General features: G+C 36.5%; 2 protein-coding genes across 3 annotated transcripts; both read right to left on the bottom strand.

Annotated features, from left to right (window-relative positions):
* Positions 1–274: 274 nt before the first annotated feature.
* Positions 275–5819, bottom strand: LOC108980668 (probable serine protease EDA2). The gene is made up of 12 exons (XM_035693686.1): positions 5386–5819; positions 5148–5273; positions 4854–5009; positions 4204–4386; positions 3987–4103; positions 3798–3851; positions 3656–3727; positions 3096–3301; positions 2879–2973; positions 1503–1577; positions 1112–1195; positions 275–618 (listed from the first exon to the last, which is right to left on the bottom strand). Exons 1-12 carry the CDS (start codon positions 5566–5568, stop codon positions 503–505), a joined length of 1467 nt encoding a protein of 488 aa, XP_035549579.1. The 5' UTR covers positions 5569–5819; the 3' UTR covers positions 275–502.
* Positions 5820–18178: 12359 nt separating this feature from the next.
* Positions 18179–20065, bottom strand: LOC108980667 (B-box zinc finger protein 19-like). 2 transcript variants are annotated; one of them, XM_035693675.1, is made up of 4 exons: positions 19715–20063; positions 18825–18921; positions 18566–18681; positions 18179–18441 (listed from the first exon to the last, which is right to left on the bottom strand). In XM_035693675.1, exons 1-4 carry the CDS (start codon positions 19805–19807, stop codon positions 18271–18273), a joined length of 477 nt encoding a protein of 158 aa, XP_035549568.1. In that variant the 5' UTR covers positions 19808–20063; the 3' UTR covers positions 18179–18270. The 2 variants fall into 2 exon arrangements, with proteins under 2 accessions (XP_035549568.1, XP_035549569.1); XM_035693676.1 differs by having other exon boundaries at positions 18271–18434; positions 19715–20065.
* Positions 20066–21579: the final 1514 nt, after the last annotated feature.

Genomic DNA, 21579 nt, shown 5'->3' with positions numbered 1-21579 from the left:
TCATCTCTACTTATCTCATCTAATTATTACAAATTTCACAAATTTTCATACAAAATATAATAAATAATACAAATTTTCAAATCTTAAATAAAAAATAATATTTTAACAATATTTTTTTCAACTTTCATCTCGTCTCAACTCACTATCCAAATATTCCCTAACAGATTCATTTAGTTTACAAACATGATACATCTTATCATAGGTGTTGTTTTCATGTATACAATGGGTGAAAAATGCTATTTTTCAATAATTTAATGTCACATAAGAAGATGATAAAAGGATGATGAATGGTTACATTCTAGATATTAGATATCGGGAAGCAAAATCAACTGTGCCCCTAAATTATTGCCTAAAAAGATATAAGATATGGGGTACATCACACAGGAGACAACTCATTTGGAAATATCCGTGACAGATTTACATATAAACATCTGCACGGAAGGTAATACATGAGAGTAAGGTTCTTTAAACAATCATCTTACAGATGCATGTTTCTCAAACATCACATAGAACTCCTAGCTGAGTCTTGGCACTGTGACAGCCACAAGTCTATGTGTTCTATAATCTGTTGCCTTACTTTGTGAACTGCATCAGGAGAGCTGCAGTTCTGGGCGTTGCCTGAGAAGAAAAGGCATGGCCTCAGAAACAACTATTTGGAGGAAAAGTCTAAGAGAACATAAATGTTCATACATACCATGTCAAAATGCATGTGGTGCATGGTGGCAAGACTTTAGATACAATAAGTGATTGAGTTTTAATCTATTTTTTGTGAGCCTTTGAAATATGAAGGCTTCCAACCATATAGGGTTTCATCCACAACAATACTACACGCAAGGGATGAGACATCATATAAACTTCTGCAGTAAGTGATAACACTGAACAAGGTTCCAAGCGAGATGCATGTTGTATTCCGTTCAGTGAAGGGTGGAACAGTAATGTAGCAGCAACCCCACGCCAGCCCCCCCGGCCCCCCTCCCTCGGGGGGCAGATTATATATATATTGAGCATGCCATATATCAGCTCATTTGAAAACCATGAAGTAGCCAAATGAATTGAATTAGAAACACAAATGGGCATTGCAAATATAAAAGCTGATAAAAGTTATTCATACCTTCAATGCTTAAAGGAGCTTGAGGACATCCTCGCAAATCACTCCCATGGCCACAATTATGACAAGAAACGATGTAGGAAGGCACTAGTAAGTTCCAGGGAGAAAGATGAGATTTTAGTAAAAGGGTATAACCATGATAAAATAAAAGCATAAATGACCACAAAATTGTTGCATGAAGCAGGCATAAATAAATCTGCAGGCGATCCTGATGATCATAAATAGAGGATGAAAATCTATGGCATACTATTGATTACCATTTCTATCTTTTAGACCCTTGTCCAATTTGGTCTGGACTGGAGGCAGGCAATTTTGACATCTAAGGACTCTACCTCACTGTAATTCAAGTACGATCATAGGAATATTGTAATTCAGATCAAGCAGAGAAACTCACTATCTGTTGATGAAATCTGTTTGGATGCATGACGCCAGGGATCCTGAGAGCCATTTGTAAAAACTATTTTTGAACCTGCATTTTAAGTTTTCTTGAGAAGACATGAACAATAACCAAATACATTGATGGTAACTTCATCACAACACCATGGTATTCCTCCACCACAAGTGAGGGTTTTTATTTTAATAAATTTGGATTTCCGTCCCCTTAAAAAAATCATCACAGCAAGTCAACGGCCATATGTAGAAAATAATCTCCAGTACATGCATACTTTCAGCCATTAAATGCACGAAAATCAATTTTTCCTCTGAAATGAACTAGTTTCTCTGATGCGCATTCATATAAATACAAAACCCTCCCTTTCTGAAGGATTTAACGTATTACTTAAATTCCTCATTCAGTGCATAGAGTCTTCAAATTTCCAGTGATGCAAGCTTATAAGCATCATATGCATGAAAGAAAAACTCCCTAACCCATGAAATGATATCATAAAACTTTCTTAAAAGCAGCTATTAGTTACTAGGAGATGAAGCTTAGAATAATATAGATTGATTCTGATATCTCCATGCAACACACAAGTGGGTATCATGGGGTGTGCGTGTGCAAGAGAGAAAAAGAAGCATTTGAATCTAAATTTTTGCCATAGCTGGAGATAACCAAAGAAAAATAAATTGTTTGTCAAATTATAAAACTGAGAACACTGCCTGGCCATCAAGAGCTAACATGGAAAAGTCTTATATAGGTGCATATAGCCAAATGCAGACGCACATATCTATGCAAATTCCAGTGCATGGTATATATCGGTATTCTAATGCATTGCCCCCTTCTGAGATAGAATAAATATTTTGAAAAGGTCTTGTCAATAAAATTTCCATTAATGCGAGATCAACGGATAGGTAGCTATTCATTTATAATTTAATTTGCCTACCTCTTGCAAAAATTGATTTTACAACAAAAGGAACATTCGAAAAAAGATGCAACCTTCTATTTATCTATTTAAAGGAATCAATACAAGAGAAGAAATACTTGAATCTGATTAGACCAATCAAAGCTAATTCTAGGAGTATAAGAATGAAAGGAATTATTCCAGTTTCATCAAAGTCAAAGATTCAAAGGATTTATTTTAGAATAATTAAAATAGACTTTTCAGTACTTGAATATTACTTAAATGAATGAAAATGAGTAGAAGTCATTATCCTGATCCATGCATAATAAGAAGCTTAACAACTCTCATTTTTGCTACTTTATCATATGAACAATAAACTTAAAATTATAAAATGAAAAGGTAGTCTTATTCAAAACCCTAATTATGGAAGTCCCCTCTCGCTTCATGCCTAAAATAAATATAGAAAGAAGACAAAGGTCGTTGTTCGTACCAGCTATTTTTGTGCCACCATAGTATGTATTTGTTGCAACTACATCAGGGTAGATGCCCTCTCCAAAGACATTTTTACAAAGGTCCAGATGGTAACTGTCGCATATCAGCACAGCCATATTGTATACTCAGATGTGCATAATTGAGCACAACCCCAACCACAGGAAGTTTTAAAAATCTCATTAAAAATTAAACATAACATCGTAATGAGAACATGCCTTGAGTCAACCTTTCTGGAGCGAATGCTATCATTTAATGGTGCCACCTGAAAATATGCAACTTCAGTGCAAACTTGGAACCACCACAACCGATCGGTACTGCCTTCAGAAAGAGTAGTGTTTTTCAGTTGTTTCTGATTATACGTCTGAACATTAGCTCCAAAATCTCCAAGTATATACTCTCTCACATATTTGGCATATGCATCCTGCATGAAGTAATTTATATTTTCAAATTAGATGGATAAGATAACTAATAATAAAGGATATAGGAATCTGGATGAAATCCAAGCCAAAGAAACTGTATCGTCATCTATGTTAATAAGCTGAACAGAGAAATAGGAACAAAAACAATAACAGAAAAGAAGAGAAATAATAACAATGATCAAAAGTAGCATGTGAAAAAGCATAAGACAGATTGCTCATTTGCTTATAAGCTAACAGTACGAAGTTATAACCAGTGAAGGTGGCTAATAGATTATCTGGAAAACATGTACATAATTAATGGTTTAAAGAAATCCCAAACGAAAGAACCGAAATGATGGCCAGAATGAGGAGCATACCACTAAATTGCCTCGAGCCTTCTTTGCTTGAACAAGAGGGGTGCATAGTTTATCAGGATTTCCATATTGGAACTGCGAAATATAAAACAGATAAAGATCACTAATTTACAAACAACAGGGCCGGAAAAGAGACCACACCTACCGCCATAACAGCAGCATCAGCCAGAAAATAGAAGAAGTCGCCATCAATCTCAAGCTGCAGAAACAGAATAAAGATCATCATGCATGATGAATTGCATCGGAGAAAATTCTCCGCAGTCAGCATTCTAAAATTTATATATGTTTTGAGGTAATTCATGGTTAAGTATTACAGGGAAAAGAATTGATGAACCTCAGATGCGCCAAATAATGCCTTCACTGCTTTTCCATCTGTTGCAAGCCTTTGTTCAATAAGTTGATTAATTTCTTGTAATGCAGCTTTACATTCTGCACCAGCTGATTCACCAACCTGCATTTAGAAGATAATACTGAAAGGTTTTTCCCAACACCAAATAAGAGCAATGTTGATGTGTACATGAAAAAAAATGTAGAACCAATATTATCTTTACCTGCTGGTCAAATTCAGTGAAGTTATAAACGGCGTGAACAACTGCAGAACTTGCAAGGCTTCCACATGTTAAATGAGGAAACTTAAGACGGAACCAGGCACTAAGAGCTCCTGGGTAAGAGACACCAAAAAAGAACCAGGGATTTTCAGCTTTTGATCTATTGAGCTTCATATTTAATGATTCCTGCAGGAGAAGTGGAAAGCAATAAGGCCACAAAATATTTGCGTCAAAGAATCTAACTGACAAAAAGGGTATACTAACAGCTTGGCAATAGTCAATGAGAATAAACTTCGAAGGTCCAATAGAAAATAAGTTTTACAGATTCGAGCCAAGAAGTTTAACTCTCCTCCAAAGCAGTCTGCTTTCATAATCCTTCGAGTTGCCAATGACTAGAACACAAATATATGATAGAAAGTTGACAATATAAACATCTGGGAAACTTGGACACCACTTGAGCCAAAAGCTTAACCCCTGAACCAAGCTATGCTATATCAACCTCTTTAGTCTCCTCGTGTATTCTTTATGAGAGTTATTGATAATGACCAGTAACTATAATTCATTCCCCGGTAAAATGATCATCGACCGGAATTCTTACTAAATAGCCCTGAAAAAAAAAAAAGAACTACTTACTAAATGAGACGGAAACTTGCCTGATAATATTGCCGAAAAGCAGCCAAATCGAAGATCGCCTGCTTAGATGAAAGATACCTTAAGTTTTCCGTCCTCAGTGAACTGAAAGGAGAACTTTTCCCATAGTAGCGATGTTCAAGAGAAACCACAGCTGCCCCAAACTTCTTCGCTAAAACCTATCAGGCATCACAAAATTTAAAGTTGAGAATGCGAGTAGCAAATATACGTAAATCCTATACCATAAAATTCTATTTTACAACAAAGCAACTCTCTCTCTCTCTCAAGACCAGTAAGGTTACAAATGACAAACTTACACTGATATAGTCATTGTCTATCCCATTGCATCGATATTCACCACAGATTATCAAAAAAATGGGTCCGTCTGGAAGCCGGAAGTTATCAAGGAATTCATAGTACCGTTGCCGAAACCGGCGGTGATCCTGCAAATACAGAGACTTGATCAATTTTGTGCCTTAATTCGCACAATTTAAATCGAATAAGCCAATAGCGAGAGAGAACAGACAGAGAGAAAACAAAAATGGAGAGAGTTACATAGGGAGAGAAGTGGTCGAGCGTCTGAGAGTACCAGAGCTCCTTATTGGTCAAGTAACTGCTGGTTCCAGACAAGCGGTTCGGCATAATCCGAGACGTGACAAAGGCATTGTTCTGATGAGAGAAGGTCGATAGCGTCAACAAGAAAAACAATGCCACCGTCATCGGCGACCACAGCCTCATCGTCGGTCGTCCCCAGTCCTTTCTTTCTCTCCCTGTTTTCTTCTCGCAACGGAAAGACAACTTGGGCTGCGCGGCGTTTCTCCAACTAAAAACAGAAAGACATCTATTTGTTTCGGATTCAATATAAACTGATAAATTACTTAATTAATTTACTAAGGGCTGTTTGGTGAACAATTTGGCGTAAAGAATAGTCATACAAAGGTGCAAAGAGAAATCCCATTCCAACCGTTTTGCTTATTTGAAAAGGGAAGTTTCCGAATGGCCCAAAAAAGAAAAGGGAGAGCAAGAAATTTCCAATGTTTCTCGTCGTTTTCTTTGCAGGAAATGAATTGGAAGCAAGGAAGAGACGACAAGATATGATTTTTGGAACATCTGCTGCATGCGCGCAAAGGTCCGTGATCACTGTGATCAGGGGCAAATATCCATTTTGTTTTTTTGTTTGTAGCTTTGCTTCGACAACATATAATGCTACAACCTGCGACTCATGGAGTCTTTGGCCGAAATCATTTTTACGAAAATTGAATTAAAATAAGATAATTCGTTCATTTTTTTTCCTTTTTTTCCAAAACAATGATGCAATTTAAAAATATTTTATGATAATTTATAAATAATAATAAATAGAGATCGAAGCTGCAGTTTCCTAGGAAGTATCTTGGACTGGGAGGACCATTGTCTGTGTAAAAAGCTGCGGTTTCCTAGAAAGAAACTGTGCATGGGAGGACCATTCTGGCTGCAGCCGATTAAGGAACTGTTCTCCATCATGAATAGTTGTTCTCCCATTACCTATGACAAAAAGTCAAAACATGGAAGGGAAAGTACTCAAAACTCAGACATGGAGAACTACTGGCATTCAAGAGTCGGGCTCGCTTGTTATTTTATAATTTTTTTTATATTTAAATATTTTTAAAAAATAAAAATATATATTAATAAAAATCATTTCTTTAATTATTAAATAAAAATAAAAAAAAAATTTACAAAACAGTCAAATAGAGCGATAAAATTTAATTGGCGAAATAGTTTTTTCCTTCAACATACACCCCATATACCCTACCTTTTATCATGCAAATTAATGGTTTTTTCATAAAAAAGAAGGTAGCTCCGCCTTGTCAAATTAAAAAAAAAAAAAAAAAAATCCCTCTGAGTAGAACAAATAATTATATGAAATGAATTTTACAAAATTTATCGAATATTTAATACTGCTATTGAAACATATGGACAGATAATATTAAGTAGTTAAAACCCTTTTAATGTCTTGTCCATTTCTTGTTTGTAAGGTTATGATCCTCTCAGTGAAATGAAGAAAATGATGTCAAATTTAGGTGACTTTCTAAGCATTTTTTTTTTTATATGAGAAATAGATTGCGTTTATTCATGAAAGCGAAGTTATATCTGTGACTGATAAATACAAGAAAAAATTCATATTACAAGCCAACTACTAATAGTTGAGGCTCCACTAGTACACAAATTTATTTGTGACTGGTATGATCTTAACTTCTAGAACTCTCTACAGACACTATCTGAGAGACCACACTCTGTTTAAAGCAAAGATTTCAAATCCCACCCTCCAGAGGAAGAGATGACTTTCACTTTATAGAAAAAATGTCTAAGAGATTATTTCTTTTTTATTATTAACCTAAAATAAAAGAAATAACATAAAATGTAAATGATACATGAGAAAATAACAAAATACAGCTTGGAAAGCTGTAGATCTACATTTTCAACCTTAGAGGAAATAAAAAATGCAAACACAGGGACTGTGGTGACACGTGAGGGACACGCACCACCCTGGAAGTATAGAGGACAGTCAAGTCTGAAGAAACCAATGGCACTGGTCTAAAAAATGCCACGCGTGGCGGCGGAAGAGCTCCCCTTGAAATGGTGCATGGATGTCATGCGCACACTTTGGACCCCGCGTGTGGCTCATGCGCTGCTCCATTCAACGAGATTCTTCTCCTGTCTAAAGGATTGGCCCCTTGGGAATCATGCGATGGAGTGTGTGGTGGTCGTCGGACTCTAGAGAACAACAAATCAACACTTCGCCCTACTTTAAAAGAAAAACACACAAAACCAGAAAAAATAAAAGAAAAAACTAGAGAAAAGAGGGAGGAGGGATGAGGGAGGGAGGAGCCAAAGCTCCAACTCCCCCTCCTCTGGTCTGGGTTTTTTGAGGGGGGTCTGCTTAGAGAGAAAATGGAGAGGGTGAGAGGTGTGCTAGGGCAGTCCACTTTCTCACCTTTCTCAAGCTTGACCATGATGTGTTTAACATATCAAGAAATCTCAAAACCATAATGAAAATTATAAGAAATGTTACTTCAACAAGAGTTGTGCATGTACAAAAGTAATTACAGAACTCGGTTTGATAGAAATGAGTGCCTATTACAATTCCAAAGCACTTGCAAAAACAACTGTGGCATGGTAGTCATATTTCCCACGCACTAGAATCTGGAGGAACGAGAAGTTGAAGTTCCACGGAAACTGGCAGGCAGGTGACGACGCAATTAGTATATGTGGATGAAACATATATAGCTCACTCTTTCAGCATGATCAATGAAAGATAAATGCAAGATAATCTGACTCGACAAGAATATGTTATGATTTTTTTTTTTGTAGATATTTTTTAGAAAAGTTTTTGGCATTGTTTGTGGTTAGAAAAAACACTAGGCAAAAAGTTCACTCGACGTCCACGCTACTGGTAGTTCAAGCTAAGCATCAGACAGAGAGTTCGCTCGATTCTCGTTTGACAGGTAGTTCGAGTGAGCATTAGATAGAGATCTCGCTTGAGGCGCACTTGACACTCCGCTCAAACGAATAATGCAGAAAAGTGAAAATTAGGGTTTCCGCTATATGACACTATAAATATATACTTAATGAACAGTTAGTACGCTCTAAGTATTCTGAACAATAAGATTTCGCTCCAAAGTGTATTTTGTGATTCTTCAGTATAGTAAAATCCTCTGCAGCTTTGAGTAGGCACGTTGCCGAACCACGCTAATTTTGTATCGTGTAATTGATTTGCTTGTGTTTACTTATACATGTTTGTAGTCGTTTCACAACAACAAGAGTCGTACATGCTTCTGGATGTTGATCTTATTATCAAACCTAAGAAAAAGGAATTCCTCGCTCGGCTAAACTCGAACCGAGCTCGAGTCGTAAAAAAAAAGCTCGATTGTGAAAGCAGAAACCCGCTCGATTAGTAAGATATCGTTTGTTTTTGCAAATGAGATAAAATGAGATGAGATTTTTTTGAAATATGTGTGAATAGTATTGAGATATGTGAGTTGACATGAGATGAGATAATTTTGTTAAAATGCGTGTGTTTGTTTATAGAGATGAGATGAAAATGTTTTGACTTTTTTCGTAGTATTTGATAAAGAAGAAAAACTGGGACCACCAATGATTGTGTGTTTTTTGGGTAATATTTTTAGAGTGTGTTTGAAAAAAGATGGAAAGCAGACAGTCAATTCAACCAATGGGAGACTACCCGTACGAGACAAGCAGACAGTTAATGAATAGAGATAAAATGCTGTCAATGAACAGTTAATGACGTAGACAGCAGATGAGAGAGAGAAAGGAGAGGGTCGGACGCAACTTTTGTGTATAGTACAGTCAATGAACATTGATAAAATAATGAGATATGAACTGAGATAAAAAAAAAAAAAGTGAGATAAAAAATGAATGTTTGTTTTCTGAGAGTGTCTGACTATACAAAACTTGAGAAAAGTTTTCAAAGTTTTGTGTTTCATTTTTGAAAGCAAACGAGGAAATAACAAGTACTCGATTAAACTCGACTCGACTTGGCTAAGGCTCGTTAGAGATCGCTCGTTCATGCCTGACTCGGCTTGTTAGTTCGACTCGATTAGAGCTCGTCCATAAATCATTGACTATATATTAGTATTCTTTACACACACACACACACTCACACACATATATGCTTCTATAAATATTAAATTTAATAACACAAGCATAGTTGCCTTTATAATTAAATATGTAGTATGCAACCCAATTACTTATGCCTAATCATTTATACCTATATATTGAATATAGTTCATAAGTATATGTTAGTTAATTAAGTACTTAAGTGATTAATTATAGTATATATTTTATAATGTGCAATAGTTAGTATATAGGACTTAGTAGTTTCATTATATACTATAATGTATAACCATATAAGAAATGTATTCATAAAGATGTTATAATTTTATAGTTCAATATAGTTTATATATTAATTGTAAAAATTTCATTACATTTATTATTTTGTTTTGTAATTTGGTATTTTTGATTATTTAATTCATTAATATATATAAGAGTACAAACAAAACTCGAGTAATAACTCGACCTAGCTCGGCTCGGCTCGACTCAGACTCGTTAAAGAATACAAATAAAGATCGATAAATAACTCGACTCGGCTCAAGCTCGTGTTTGATTAGTTTGAACTCGGCTTGGCTTGGCGAGCTCTTAGTTTGAGCTCGAACTTGAGTTAGATTTATTTGAGTCCAGCTCGACTCGATAACCCGAAAGCTCAACTCGACTCGGATCGATTACAACGTTAAAATTTGGGTTTGGTTGTATTAGTAGCATTCATCATGAAACAATTGACAGAATATACAACTAAATATCAAGAACCAAACCGCCATTGTGATGAAGTTTGAATATTGACAAAAACTTAATTACTCACAATCAACAATCTTTTCAACACACTTCTTGATACATAGACTCGTATAGCATAAATACAAGATTTAGAAGTTCTATTCTAGGAAAGTAAACTAAGATTGTGGCTATAATTTTCTAGCTATTACAGAGACTATTTTTTAGTGATTTCGTGATTGTTACAGATATGATTCTTGCCTAATTAGCTGCTTTGTGATCTTGGCCTTGATTTATGGCATCATCATTTATATGCCCTTGCAAGATGGAGTTGTCATTGACAAGGCCAATATTGTATTGAAGAAGCTCCATACGTTGTCGCGACAATGGTTTTGTTAGAAGATCCGAAGTTGATCTTGAGTATTAACATGATGAACATTAAGTGTGCCTCGTTGAACCATGTCACAAACAAAGTGGAGGTCAATCTGAATATGCTTCATCCGAGAGTGCTGAACTGGATTGAAAATGAGTTGTGTTGATCCTAGATTATCACATAGCAGTTTTGGTGGGGATGAAAGTGGAAAACCGAGTTCAGTAAATAGTCCCAGTAGCCATATTGTTTCAGATGCAGCACTTGCAAGAGCTCTATATTCGGCTTCACTGGATGATCGAGCAACAACCCTTTATTTTTTTAAACTCCAAGAAATGAGATTGGAGCCAAGAAAACTTATATATGCAGAAGTAGATGTACGATCATCAAAGTTGCCAGCCAAATCAACATCGGAATTTGTTGTGAGATTTGAACTGGAGTTCTTGTGGATGTGGATGCCATGAAAAATGGTTTGCTTCAAGTAGTGAAGGAGTCTCTTTGCAGTTTTCCAATGAGTGACGGTTGGTTTCTGCATAAACTAAGAGAGTTTGTTCACCGCTAATGAGATATCCGGACGTGTGAGAGAGAGGTATTGAAGAGCACCTACGACACGTCGAAACTCTGTGTTATCAACAGAGGAGGTACCATCAACCAATTTGAGGGCAGTACTTGTAGACAATGGTGTAGAAACATCCTTGGCACTAATCATATTAGTTTTGGATAAGAGTTCACAAATATATTTATGTTGGGACAAGAATGAACCAGATTTAGTAGAGATAACCTCATGCCCAAGAAGAAATGAAGCTGACCCATGTCCTTTAGAGAGAAATGAGCTCCAAGATTTTCAATGATTGAACAAACAAAGTTAATATCACTTCTTGTGATGACCAGATCATCCATATAAATCAAGAAATAACAGATAACAGAGCTGCTCTTATATATAAACAATGAGGAATCAGCTTTGGAATTCTTAAACCCAAACTCCATTATATTTTTCTTTAGAGCCGAATACCACATCCTAGGAGTCTGTTTGAGGCCATAAATGGCCTTGCGTAACCTGCAAACATGGCCATGTGTAAACACCATTTTCACATGCACCTTTGAGTAGGATCACCCCCGTGATTTGATCCTTGACAAGGAAATAAGATGGGTGAAATTCAACAAAAACATGATTTTGTTTAGTAAAGTGATGAATAGAGATTAAATTTTTACGTATGCTTAGAACATAAAATGTATCATTTAAAAGAAAGGTGTGTGTAGGTGAATAAAATACCAAGGAACCAATATGTGAGACAGGCAAACCTGAATCGTCACCAATGACAACTTCATATGTGCCATCATATTCAGAGTGGACTGACAAATTAGCCAAATCACTAGTAATATTGTGAGATGCTGCAAAGTCGATGAGCCATTTAGTATCCTTCGTTTGAGAGGTGGATACACAATTTGCAGTGGCTTTAGAAAAATGCACCCGAGGACAATTTTTTGCAGTATGGCCCAATTGATCACAAAGTTGACACTTGGGCTAAAAGCATTGCTGACCCGTAGGCCCTTCTTGTGGAGCTAGGCAACTTTCTATTGTCTCGTGGGCCACCATTGTTGCAAGATGGGGCTGAAGAAGGAGATGACCCATGTTGCTTATAGAAACCCCGAGAGGGGTTGTTTCCGGTCGAGGGATTTTGACTAGAGCGGCAATTTGAGTAGTTTGCAGTGGCAACCAACTGCTGTGTGGTGGCTTTAAGGTAGCACAAATATCCTTCATGGCCGACGAGAAGATCGTTGAGCTTCTCAAATGTCAATGGTTTTTCTTGAGCTCGAATTGGTGTAGCGATCTCGTAGAAATTAGGACCCAAACCATTGAGAATATAAAGAGTAAAATCATCATAAAAAATGGGATGATCAATGAGGGCAATCCCATCTGCAAATGACTTCACAGTGTGTAGGTAATCTTGAATCGTTCGATTGTCCTGCTTAATCAAGGTGAGCTCCTCTTTGAGTTGCATTGCTCTGGTGCATGATTTGCTTGCATACATGGTATTTAGTTTTTGCCATGCTTCTTGACTTGTTTTAGCAATAGAGATAAATGGGGTGATGGTGGTGGTAGAGGCCAAAATGGCACTGAGAATGAATTATCCTGCCTTACCTAGTGGGGTTTTTTGAAGGGAGGAGATGGAGGAGCTAGTGTGGTTTTGACATGGATTTTTGCCGGTGACATAATCTAGAAGATTATATTCAATGAGAATGGCTTCAAACTGGGCATGCCATTGGGAAAAAGATGAATGTGTGAGTTTTTCATTGATTTGAGCAGTAATGTTTAGGACAATCAAATGAGTATTGGTTGGAGATGATGGATTTGTGGTAGAAGTGTGTGTTGTAGAAGATGGAATTTCTGAGTTGGGGATCGAGTTCTCATGAGAGGATGACTCTGCTGATACCATGATGAAGTTTGAATATTGACAGATATTTTATTACTCACAATCAACAATCTTTTCAACACACTTCTTGATACATACACTCGTATAGCATAAATACAAGATTTACAAGTTCTATTCTAGAAAAGTAAACTAAGATTGTGGCTATAATTTCCTAGCGAGACTATTTTTCTGTGATTTCGTGACTGTTACAGACATGATTCTTACCTAATTAGCTTCTATGTGATCTTGGCCTTGATTTATGGAATCATCTTTTATACATTGGCCCCTGTTAAGGATAATGCAGTTAATGAAGATAAGGATCAAGTTGAAGACATAGGAAAAGTAGGAAACTAGTATTTCAGTTTCCGTGAACTTAGCTTCAGTTGTAATCTGTTTTTGAACTTTCCATCTTATCGGTTTGTTATGTTTCCTCTTATCATTACACTTGTATTTCCCTATTTATAATACAATAAATCACAACCGAATGTATGGTTGATATTTCCTCAACATGGTATCAAGAGCCTAAGACTAACGTCATGGCCGATTCAACCCCACCCGTCTCAGAGACTCATGTCTCTTCTCCATTTATTCACCCACCCATTTTTACAAACACTTATCCTGCACCCACTACATCTCTTCCCAATTTCACACCAATCAAACTTACAAGGGATAATTACCTGCTTTGGAAAGCGCAGGTTGTGCCATACCTCAAAGGTCAGCATCTCTTCTCATTCGTCGACGGTTCGTCGGTTTGTCCGTCTCCAATGATTACCACTGCAACGAATCAAACTGTTCCTAATCCTGCGTTCATGCACTGGATTATGCAAGATCAACTAATTCTCTCCGCCTTGAATTCGTCCCTCTCTGAAACGGTTCTTGCTCATGTTATAAAATGCCACACTTCTCATCAAGTCTGGTCGACACTAGAAAGGATGTTCACTTCCACATCTCGTGCAAGATCCATGAATCTCCATTACCAATTAGCTACACTCAAGAAAGGTGGCTCTTCCGTCTCAGACTACTTCCACAAATTCACCACCATTGCAGATACACTAGCCGCTGTTGATCACCCACTCAATGAATTTGAGTTAGTTTCATTTCTACTTGCGGGTCTCGGACCAGAATTTGATTCCTTCGTTACATCCGTAACAACTCGGGTAGACCCAATTTCGTTGGAGGATCTTTATGGGCATCTCATCGTGCATTAAATTCGGTTGGAGCATCATCATCCACCGAATGATCTCACCCTGGGTAGTGCGAATTTCACTTCCCGTTCGCGTGGGTCTCGTGGTGGACGCAGTTCCAGGCGTGGTTCTACTTTTACTTCTGGTGCTCGTACCCATGGTCGTTTTAATCGTGGGCGAGGTCGCGGTCGCAGTCAAAATTCCTCTGAATCTCGTCCCGTTTGTCAAGTATGTAACAAACCGGGACACACTGCCTTGAGATGTTATCATCGTTATGATGAATCTTATGAACGTGAGCCGTCTTCTATTCAAGCGTATTATACTGATTCATCCTCAACAAGAGATTTGGACTGGTATCCAGACACGGGTGCTACTCATCATTTGACTTCAGATCTTTCAAATCTCAATATTAATGCTGAAGAATATACTGGCCCAGATACAATTCGCGTTGGAAATGGCACTGGTTTGAATATTACACATTTCGGCTCTTCAAAACTTTCCACTCCTACAATTTCTTTTTTACTTCACAATGTTCTTCATGTGCCACAGATTACCAAGAATTTAATTTCCGTTCAAAAATTCACTGCATCTACTAATACTTTCTTTGAATTTCATCCATCTTATTTTTTTGTGAAGGATCGAACAACAGGGAAAATTCTACTACACGGGCCGAGTAAGAATGGACTTTATCCTTTCTCCATAACCAATAAAAATCCTTCTCCATCTGCACTCATTGGTGAAAGAGCTTCTCTTCCTCAGTGGCACTCTCGAATGGGTCATCCAGCATTTAAAATTGTTCGTCATGTTTTGTCAAAATTTTCCTTACCAGTAACCGTGTCTAAGTCTAGTCCATCTTGTTCCGCATGTTTAAGTTCTAAAAGTCGTCAGTTACCTTTTTTCGAGTCATGTAATCGTGCCTCGGCACCACTTGAATTAATTTATAGTGATGTTTGGGGCCCGTCTCCTATTCTCTCTCATAATGGTTTTCGATATTATGTTACTTTTCTTGACTCCTACAGTCGGTACACGTGGTTTTATCCCATAACTTGCAAGAGCGATGTTATTACCGTTTTTCAAAAATTTCATCCTTATGTGGAACGACAATTTAATTGCAAAATTAAATCTGTCCAATCTGACTGGGGTGGTGAATTTCGTTCTCTTTCCACATTATTGGCCTCTCTTGGTATTGCCCATCGCAGGTCTTGTCCTCACACTCATCAACAAAACGGTGCTATTGAACATAAACACCGTCATATTGTTGAAACTGGTTTGGCTCTTTTAACTCACAGTCAAATTCCCCTTCAATTCTGGGATGATGCTTTTGCTACAGCATGCTATTTAATAAATAGAATGCCCTCCACAGTCTCTCAAAATCAATCACCTTTCATTCGTCTTTTTCACACAAATCCAGATTATTCTTTTCTTCGTGTGTTTGGTTGTGCTTGTTGGCCTAACATTCGACCATATAATCGCCACAAGTTACAACCTCGATCTATTTGTTGTGTTTTTCTTGGGTATAGTCCTAATCACAAAGGATACAAATGTCTCAATCAACTCACAGGAAAAGTCATTATTTCTCGTGATGTTATTTTTGAAGAGTCCACATTTCCGTATAAAACTTCATCTGCTCCTCATCAAACCAGTCACTCGGTCCCATTCATTATTCCCAACTTAAAGACCACGATCTACTCGTCTCGTGCAGCAGAACAAGCCCCGTTGGCGTCGGTCTTGCCAGATCCAGCCCAAGCCTCTTCGGTCCAGCCCGAGCCTTCATCATATCCAACCGCTCCAACCCAAACCCATATTTCCCCTTCTCAACCCGTCTTCTCCAACCCGTCTCCCTCACTCTCACTCGAAACTTCTGCGCCGAACCCCTCTGAAATCCCCTGCACTCAATCAACCTCACAATCTCGTCCGTCCCAACATCCTATGCTCACCCGTTCAAAACACAATATTTCTAAACCCAAAACACGCACAGATGGCACCATCCGATACCCCCTTCCAAAAGCCCTAATTGCCGAATCTGCTTCAACCATTACCGAACCATCGTGCTACACCAACGCCGTCAAGCACTCTCACTGGAGACAAGCTATGAATCAGGAATTTGATGCTCTACTCAGAAATGGTACGTGGGTTCTTGTACCTCCCACTGATGCCCGAAATGTGATCGGTTCGAAATGGGTCTATCGAATCAAACGAAAAGCTAATGGCGATGTCGAACGCTACAAAGCACGTCTAGTAGCCAAGGGCTATCTTCAACAAGCTGGAGTGGATTTCTCAGAGACTTACAGTCCAGTGATTAAACCCACCACTGTAAGAACCGTTCTCTCTATTGCTATTTCTTCAAGCTGGGAAATTAGACAAATTGATGTACATAATGCTTTCTTACATGGTACCCTGACTGAAGAAGTTTTCATGACACAACCGCAAGGCTACGCACATCCACAATTTCCAAATCACGTTTGCAAATTGAAAAAGGCTCTGTATGGCCTGAAACAAGCCCCACGGGCGTGGTTCTCACGCCTCAGTAATCGGCTTTTGGAGCTTGGTTTTCATGGCTCCCGTTCAGACCCTTCGCTGTTTATTCACACCTCATCTAAGTTCACTATGTACATTCTTATTTACGTGGATGATATTTTGATCACCTCCTCAGACAAACATGCCATTGACGAGTTATTACACTCACTACATAGTGACTTTGCAATCAAAGATTTGGACAGTCTAAATTTTTTTTCTGGGCATTGAAGCCATCAAGTCCAATGGGCAGATTATACTATCTCAGAATAGATATATCATGGATATCCTTCAAAAGACAAAAATGCATGAAGCAAAACCCATTAGTACTCCCATGGCCACTGCTACTAATTTGAGTGCCTTTGATAGTGAAGATTTTAGTGACCCAACACTCTTCCGTAGTACAGTTGGTGCTTTACAATACCTGTCAGTCACTAGGCCAGACATTGCTTTCACAGTCAACAAACTATCTCAGTTCATGCATAAATCGAAACTTGCTCACTGGCAGTCTGTAAAAAGACTTCTTCGGTATCTAAAACAGACCATTAATCATGGTCTTGTATTTAGCAAGTCAAGCAACAAAACCCTCCAAGCATTTTCAGATGCTGACTGGGCAGGATCCTGTGATGATCGACGGTCCACTGGAGGTTTTTGTATTTTTCTTGGGCCAAATCTTGTATCATGGAGTTGCAAAAAGCAAGCAACCGTTGCTCGATCTAGTACTGAAGCGGAATATAAGGCAGTTGCGAATACCGCTGCTGAACTTCAATGGCTTCAATCCTTACTAAAGGAACTTGGTTTTAGAACAAAAGCTCCTCCCATCTTATGGTGTGATAACATCGGAGCTACATACTTATCATCTAATCCAGTCTTTCATGCTCGCACGAAGCATATCGAAATTGATTTTCACTTTGTACGGGATATGGTAGCCAAGAAACTAATTGAGGTGAAATTTCTGTCATCAAAGGATCAACTAGCTGATATATTTACAAAACCTCTTTCTTCATTCAGATTTGCATCTCTTCGATCCAAGCTCAATGTAGTTGCCACTTCATTGGACTTGCGGGGGCGTGTTAAGGATAATGCAGTTAATGAAGATAAGGATCAAGTTGAAGACATAGGAAAAGTAGGAAACTAGTATTTCAGTTTCCGTGAACTTAGCTTCAGTTGTAATCTGTTTTTGAACTTTCCATCTTATCGGTTTGTTATGTTTCCTCTTATCATTACACTTGTATTTCCCTATTTATAATACAATAAATCACAACCGAATGTATGGTTGATATTTCCTCAACAGCCCCTACTTTTATTACTTTGGCCACGAACATAGCAAACTTAGTTGTGTTTGTGTAAGAGTCTTTCTACTTGTAAGTCGGTCTATGCTCTCTATCCCTTGATACGACTGGATTTGATGTAATGTCAGTAGCTTGAAGAGGACATGATATTTTACATCGACATGCAAGTAAATGACTTTTTTGGATGTAATATATAGCTTACTCTTTCAAGCTGTATTTGCTTTTAAATCAGATAAATTAATCTATATCATATACCAATAATACTAATGAGAGGCATCCATGTTAAAACTAAGCAAACTAAATAAATTAAAGATCAGTAACAGTAGATGTAAATGTAATATTTGTCAAGGGTTCGCGTTCAAATCAATCATTTTATCCATCTTTAGATGCCCATCAGCACTAGCATCTGAAATTGGAACTGGAGAGGCCCTGTGATTTTGCTGGTTCTGATCTCCCACTGTCAATATAGGTGGCAAAGCTGGTTCTTCAAGAACACCGGGTTTATCTCCTGGAAACTAAACAATTAAAACGTTTAAGAATCTGTAGCAATGAGTAATGCAATGTTTATCTTAGTTTTTGAACGGAAATTATACAAAACAGAAGAGCATGCATGACTCTGCTTTCTCTTCGGTGACAAACCTCAACTCTCTGCCTTAACAGAAGATATCTTCCATGGCTTCTTTTCCCTCCAACATGAACAGTCATGTCACATGGCAAGCAAAGGGAACTCCCATCTACCTCACAGTAAAAGAAAGCTGCACACATGTTTAAAGAAAAAGAGAGGAGAACCATAAGCTTGAAAATCTTCTACCAAGACTCACGATCAGGAACCATTTCTGAAAAAAAGAAAGAAATAAATGGAAAAAGTGAAGAGCAACATGAGAAATATATGCATTACCAGGTGCATTTTCGCAGATATCACAGCGGGGAACATCACTGGGATTTGCCAGACCAACCCGTACATGCCGGCTAGCGAGCTTATTACACATGTGAACCTGCCACTCCCATTCATGTACAGTTAAAGCAGATAGCAAAAATAACTTCTCATTTCAAACACTCTTCTTTCTTTATCAAACAAAATCATTTTGTCTGGAAACTGTAAACTCGTATATATATACACGTACGTTCTCAAGTTTTTAGGATAATTAATAGCTAGAAACGATACATGAATGTTACTGCTTAACAACTTCATCTGAGCTTGTAATTGCTTTTCTTTTTTTTCATATGTGACATCAAAAGTAAGTAATAATTGGGTCAAAAACCAAAAGTAATTAGGAGAGAAACCCAATAAGGAATAATAAGAAGAATCAAGCTCAATCGAAATAGGCTCACTGAGTTTAAAGTTATGTTTGGATATTAATCGTGGTTGAGATGATAAAATATTATTAAAATATTATATTTTAATATTATTATTATTTTTAAATTTAAAAAAATTAAATTATTTATTATATTTTGAGTTGAGATTTAAAAAAATTATAATGATGAGTTGAGATAAGTTAAAGTGAGTTTGGTAGCTAAATGTGTACCCTAAGAGTTAGTTTGGTTAATGAGATGAGATGAAATAATTTTAGATAAAATGAATAAAATATTATTTTTTAATATTATTATTATTTTAAAATTTAAAAAAATTAAATTATTTATTATATTTTATATAAAAATTTAAAAAAATTATATCCATGAGATCCAAACAAACCCTTAAAATCCAAAAGACTTGAAAGAACAATTAATTAAGAACAGGTACATGGGAGAAACTAGAAGCAAAGCAACTGCTATGAAAAAGTACAAAACCTTTTCGTCGCAGGAGCGACACAGAGCGGCCTCATCGGCAGCGCAAAACACGATCGCGGCCGCGCTCTCGCAAGCGTCACAAAGTGTTCGCATACTTGATGCTTTCCACGTTCATTTCTCCGACACTGACCAAAACGAAACCCAACTAAAACCTCATAAAAAGAGAAGAAAAAATCCCGCTTAGAATAAGACCACCAAATCCATATGCTTATAATGATGAGGAAAGACAAGGACTTCGACGAGCAAAGTGGATAACAAAAGGGGAGGCGTTGCGTTGCGTTGGGTTGGGTTGGGTTGGGACTTGAGGGTGTTGGGGGGAGATTCGAGATCGATATTCAATAGCGTGTGGATTTTAATAAGCAACTGAGTTTTTTTTTTGTGGGGTAAGGGTTTTGTCAACCTTGTTCCCCACGAGTTCACTCCGTGGCCACAAGCTTCAAAGGCAGTGGGGCTGACAGCGACTCTCGCTTCATTCTCAGCCATCAGTGACCAGTTTGGTTATCTGAGAAAGGGCCCCCATGCATTGTGCTTGGCTATATATGTTGCTTGCGCCATCTTTGCCACTTGTGGATCTAGCGCTGCCGTGCAATATCAAAAATCCTACTCTCACCGACAGTTGGGTCCGATTGGATCCATAAATAAATATATATATATATATTCTATATATCATATTATTATCTTATTTTTATTATATTAAATATAATATAATATATTTATTATTATTAAATTATAATTTATTACATATTTTTTTATTATTTAATAATAATAAATATATCACATACCATTTAATATAATTAAAATAAGATAAAAGTATAGTATATAACATTACTCATATATATATATATTTAGTAATTAAAGAAAGAAAAATCTATACACCATTCTATCGTCTCAATTTTTTCATTAAATATGATGTAATATATTTATCACATTAAATACTTATTTATTACATATTTTTTTATCAATTAATAATGATAAATATGTCACATACCACTTAATTAGTATAATTAAAATATCATGAAAGTGTGATATATAACATTACTTTTAAAAAAATATGTTGTCAATTTTTTAAAATATTTAAAATATAAAAAAATAATGAATTTATTATTGTTATTTTTATTTTGTATTTTGTATTTTTTGCCCTTATCCGGACCCGTCTCTTTCTCCTGCTAGGGTGTACTGCTCGTGCAATATTCGTTCTGCTCTTTGCTGTGAAATATCTAAAATCTGTACCGTAGTTTCTGACATTGGAAAACAAGAACAATTATCAGGTACCCCGAAATATGTAATAGTAATAATACGTGGTAGTTTATATTATCGTAGAATCCATAGTATGTGGATCAAAATTAGATAGATGATCAATTATATAAGATCTATAAGATATTTTTTATATTTTCTTATTGAATTAATCATTTTTCTCTATTTCTCTTTAAAAAAGATGCTACATGATGTGGTTTTTTTTGGGCCTACTTCAACCAGAGGTCTCATTTGGTTTCATAAATGATCTCAACCTATCTTATCTCATCTCATCACATCTCAACATCCGAATAATATTTAAATATAAATACTTTTCAATTTCAAATTTTCATATAATATTATCTAATCATTATAACTTTTTCAAACTTTTAAGCAAATTAAATACAAAATACAATTCAACTTTTTTAAATTCAAAAACAAAAATAGTATTAAAAAAAATAATATTATAATAATATTTTAACTTTATAATATTTTTATTCAATTTTTTCTCTCTCATTTTTTAAAATCTCATAAAATATATTAAATCAGACCATTTCACTAATATTCACAAACTATCTCACTACTATTAATAAATTTCTCATCTCATCTTATCTTATATATCTTATATATAA

This window comes from Juglans regia, chromosome 8, assembly GCF_001411555.2.
Source record: "Juglans regia cultivar Chandler chromosome 8, Walnut 2.0, whole genome shotgun sequence".
Classification (NCBI taxonomy): domain Eukaryota; kingdom Viridiplantae; phylum Streptophyta; class Magnoliopsida; order Fagales; family Juglandaceae; genus Juglans; species Juglans regia.
The sequence above is the reverse complement of the archived record's forward strand: the minus strand, read 5'-3'. Positions and strand labels throughout refer to the sequence as shown.

Excerpts from the sequence above, each read along its gene's own strand:
- LOC108980668 (XM_035693686.1), bottom strand. The coding sequence starts at position 5,568 with ATGAGGCTGTGGTCGCCGATGACGGTGGCATTGTTTTTCTTGTTGACG. Across the intron at positions 4,387-4,853 it reads CTTTTCGGCAATATTATCAG|GAATCATTAAATATGAAGCT; the intron begins GCAAGTTTCCGT and ends CTTCTCCTGCAG. Across the intron at positions 3,302-3,655 it reads AGGCTCGAGGCAATTTAGTG|GATGCATATGCCAAATATGT; the intron begins GTATGCTCCTCA and ends TACTTCATGCAG.
- LOC108980667 (XM_035693675.1), bottom strand. The coding sequence starts at position 19,807 with ATGCGAACACTTTGTGACGCTTGCGAGAGCGCGGCCGCGATCGTGTTT. Across the intron at positions 18,922-19,714 it reads GTCGCTCCTGCGACGAAAAG|GTTCACATGTGTAATAAGCT; the intron begins GTTTTGTACTTT and ends TGGGAGTGGCAG. Across the intron at positions 18,442-18,565 it reads TGTTAAGGCAGAGAGTTGAG|TTTCCAGGAGATAAACCCGG; the intron begins GTTTGTCACCGA and ends TTAATTGTTTAG.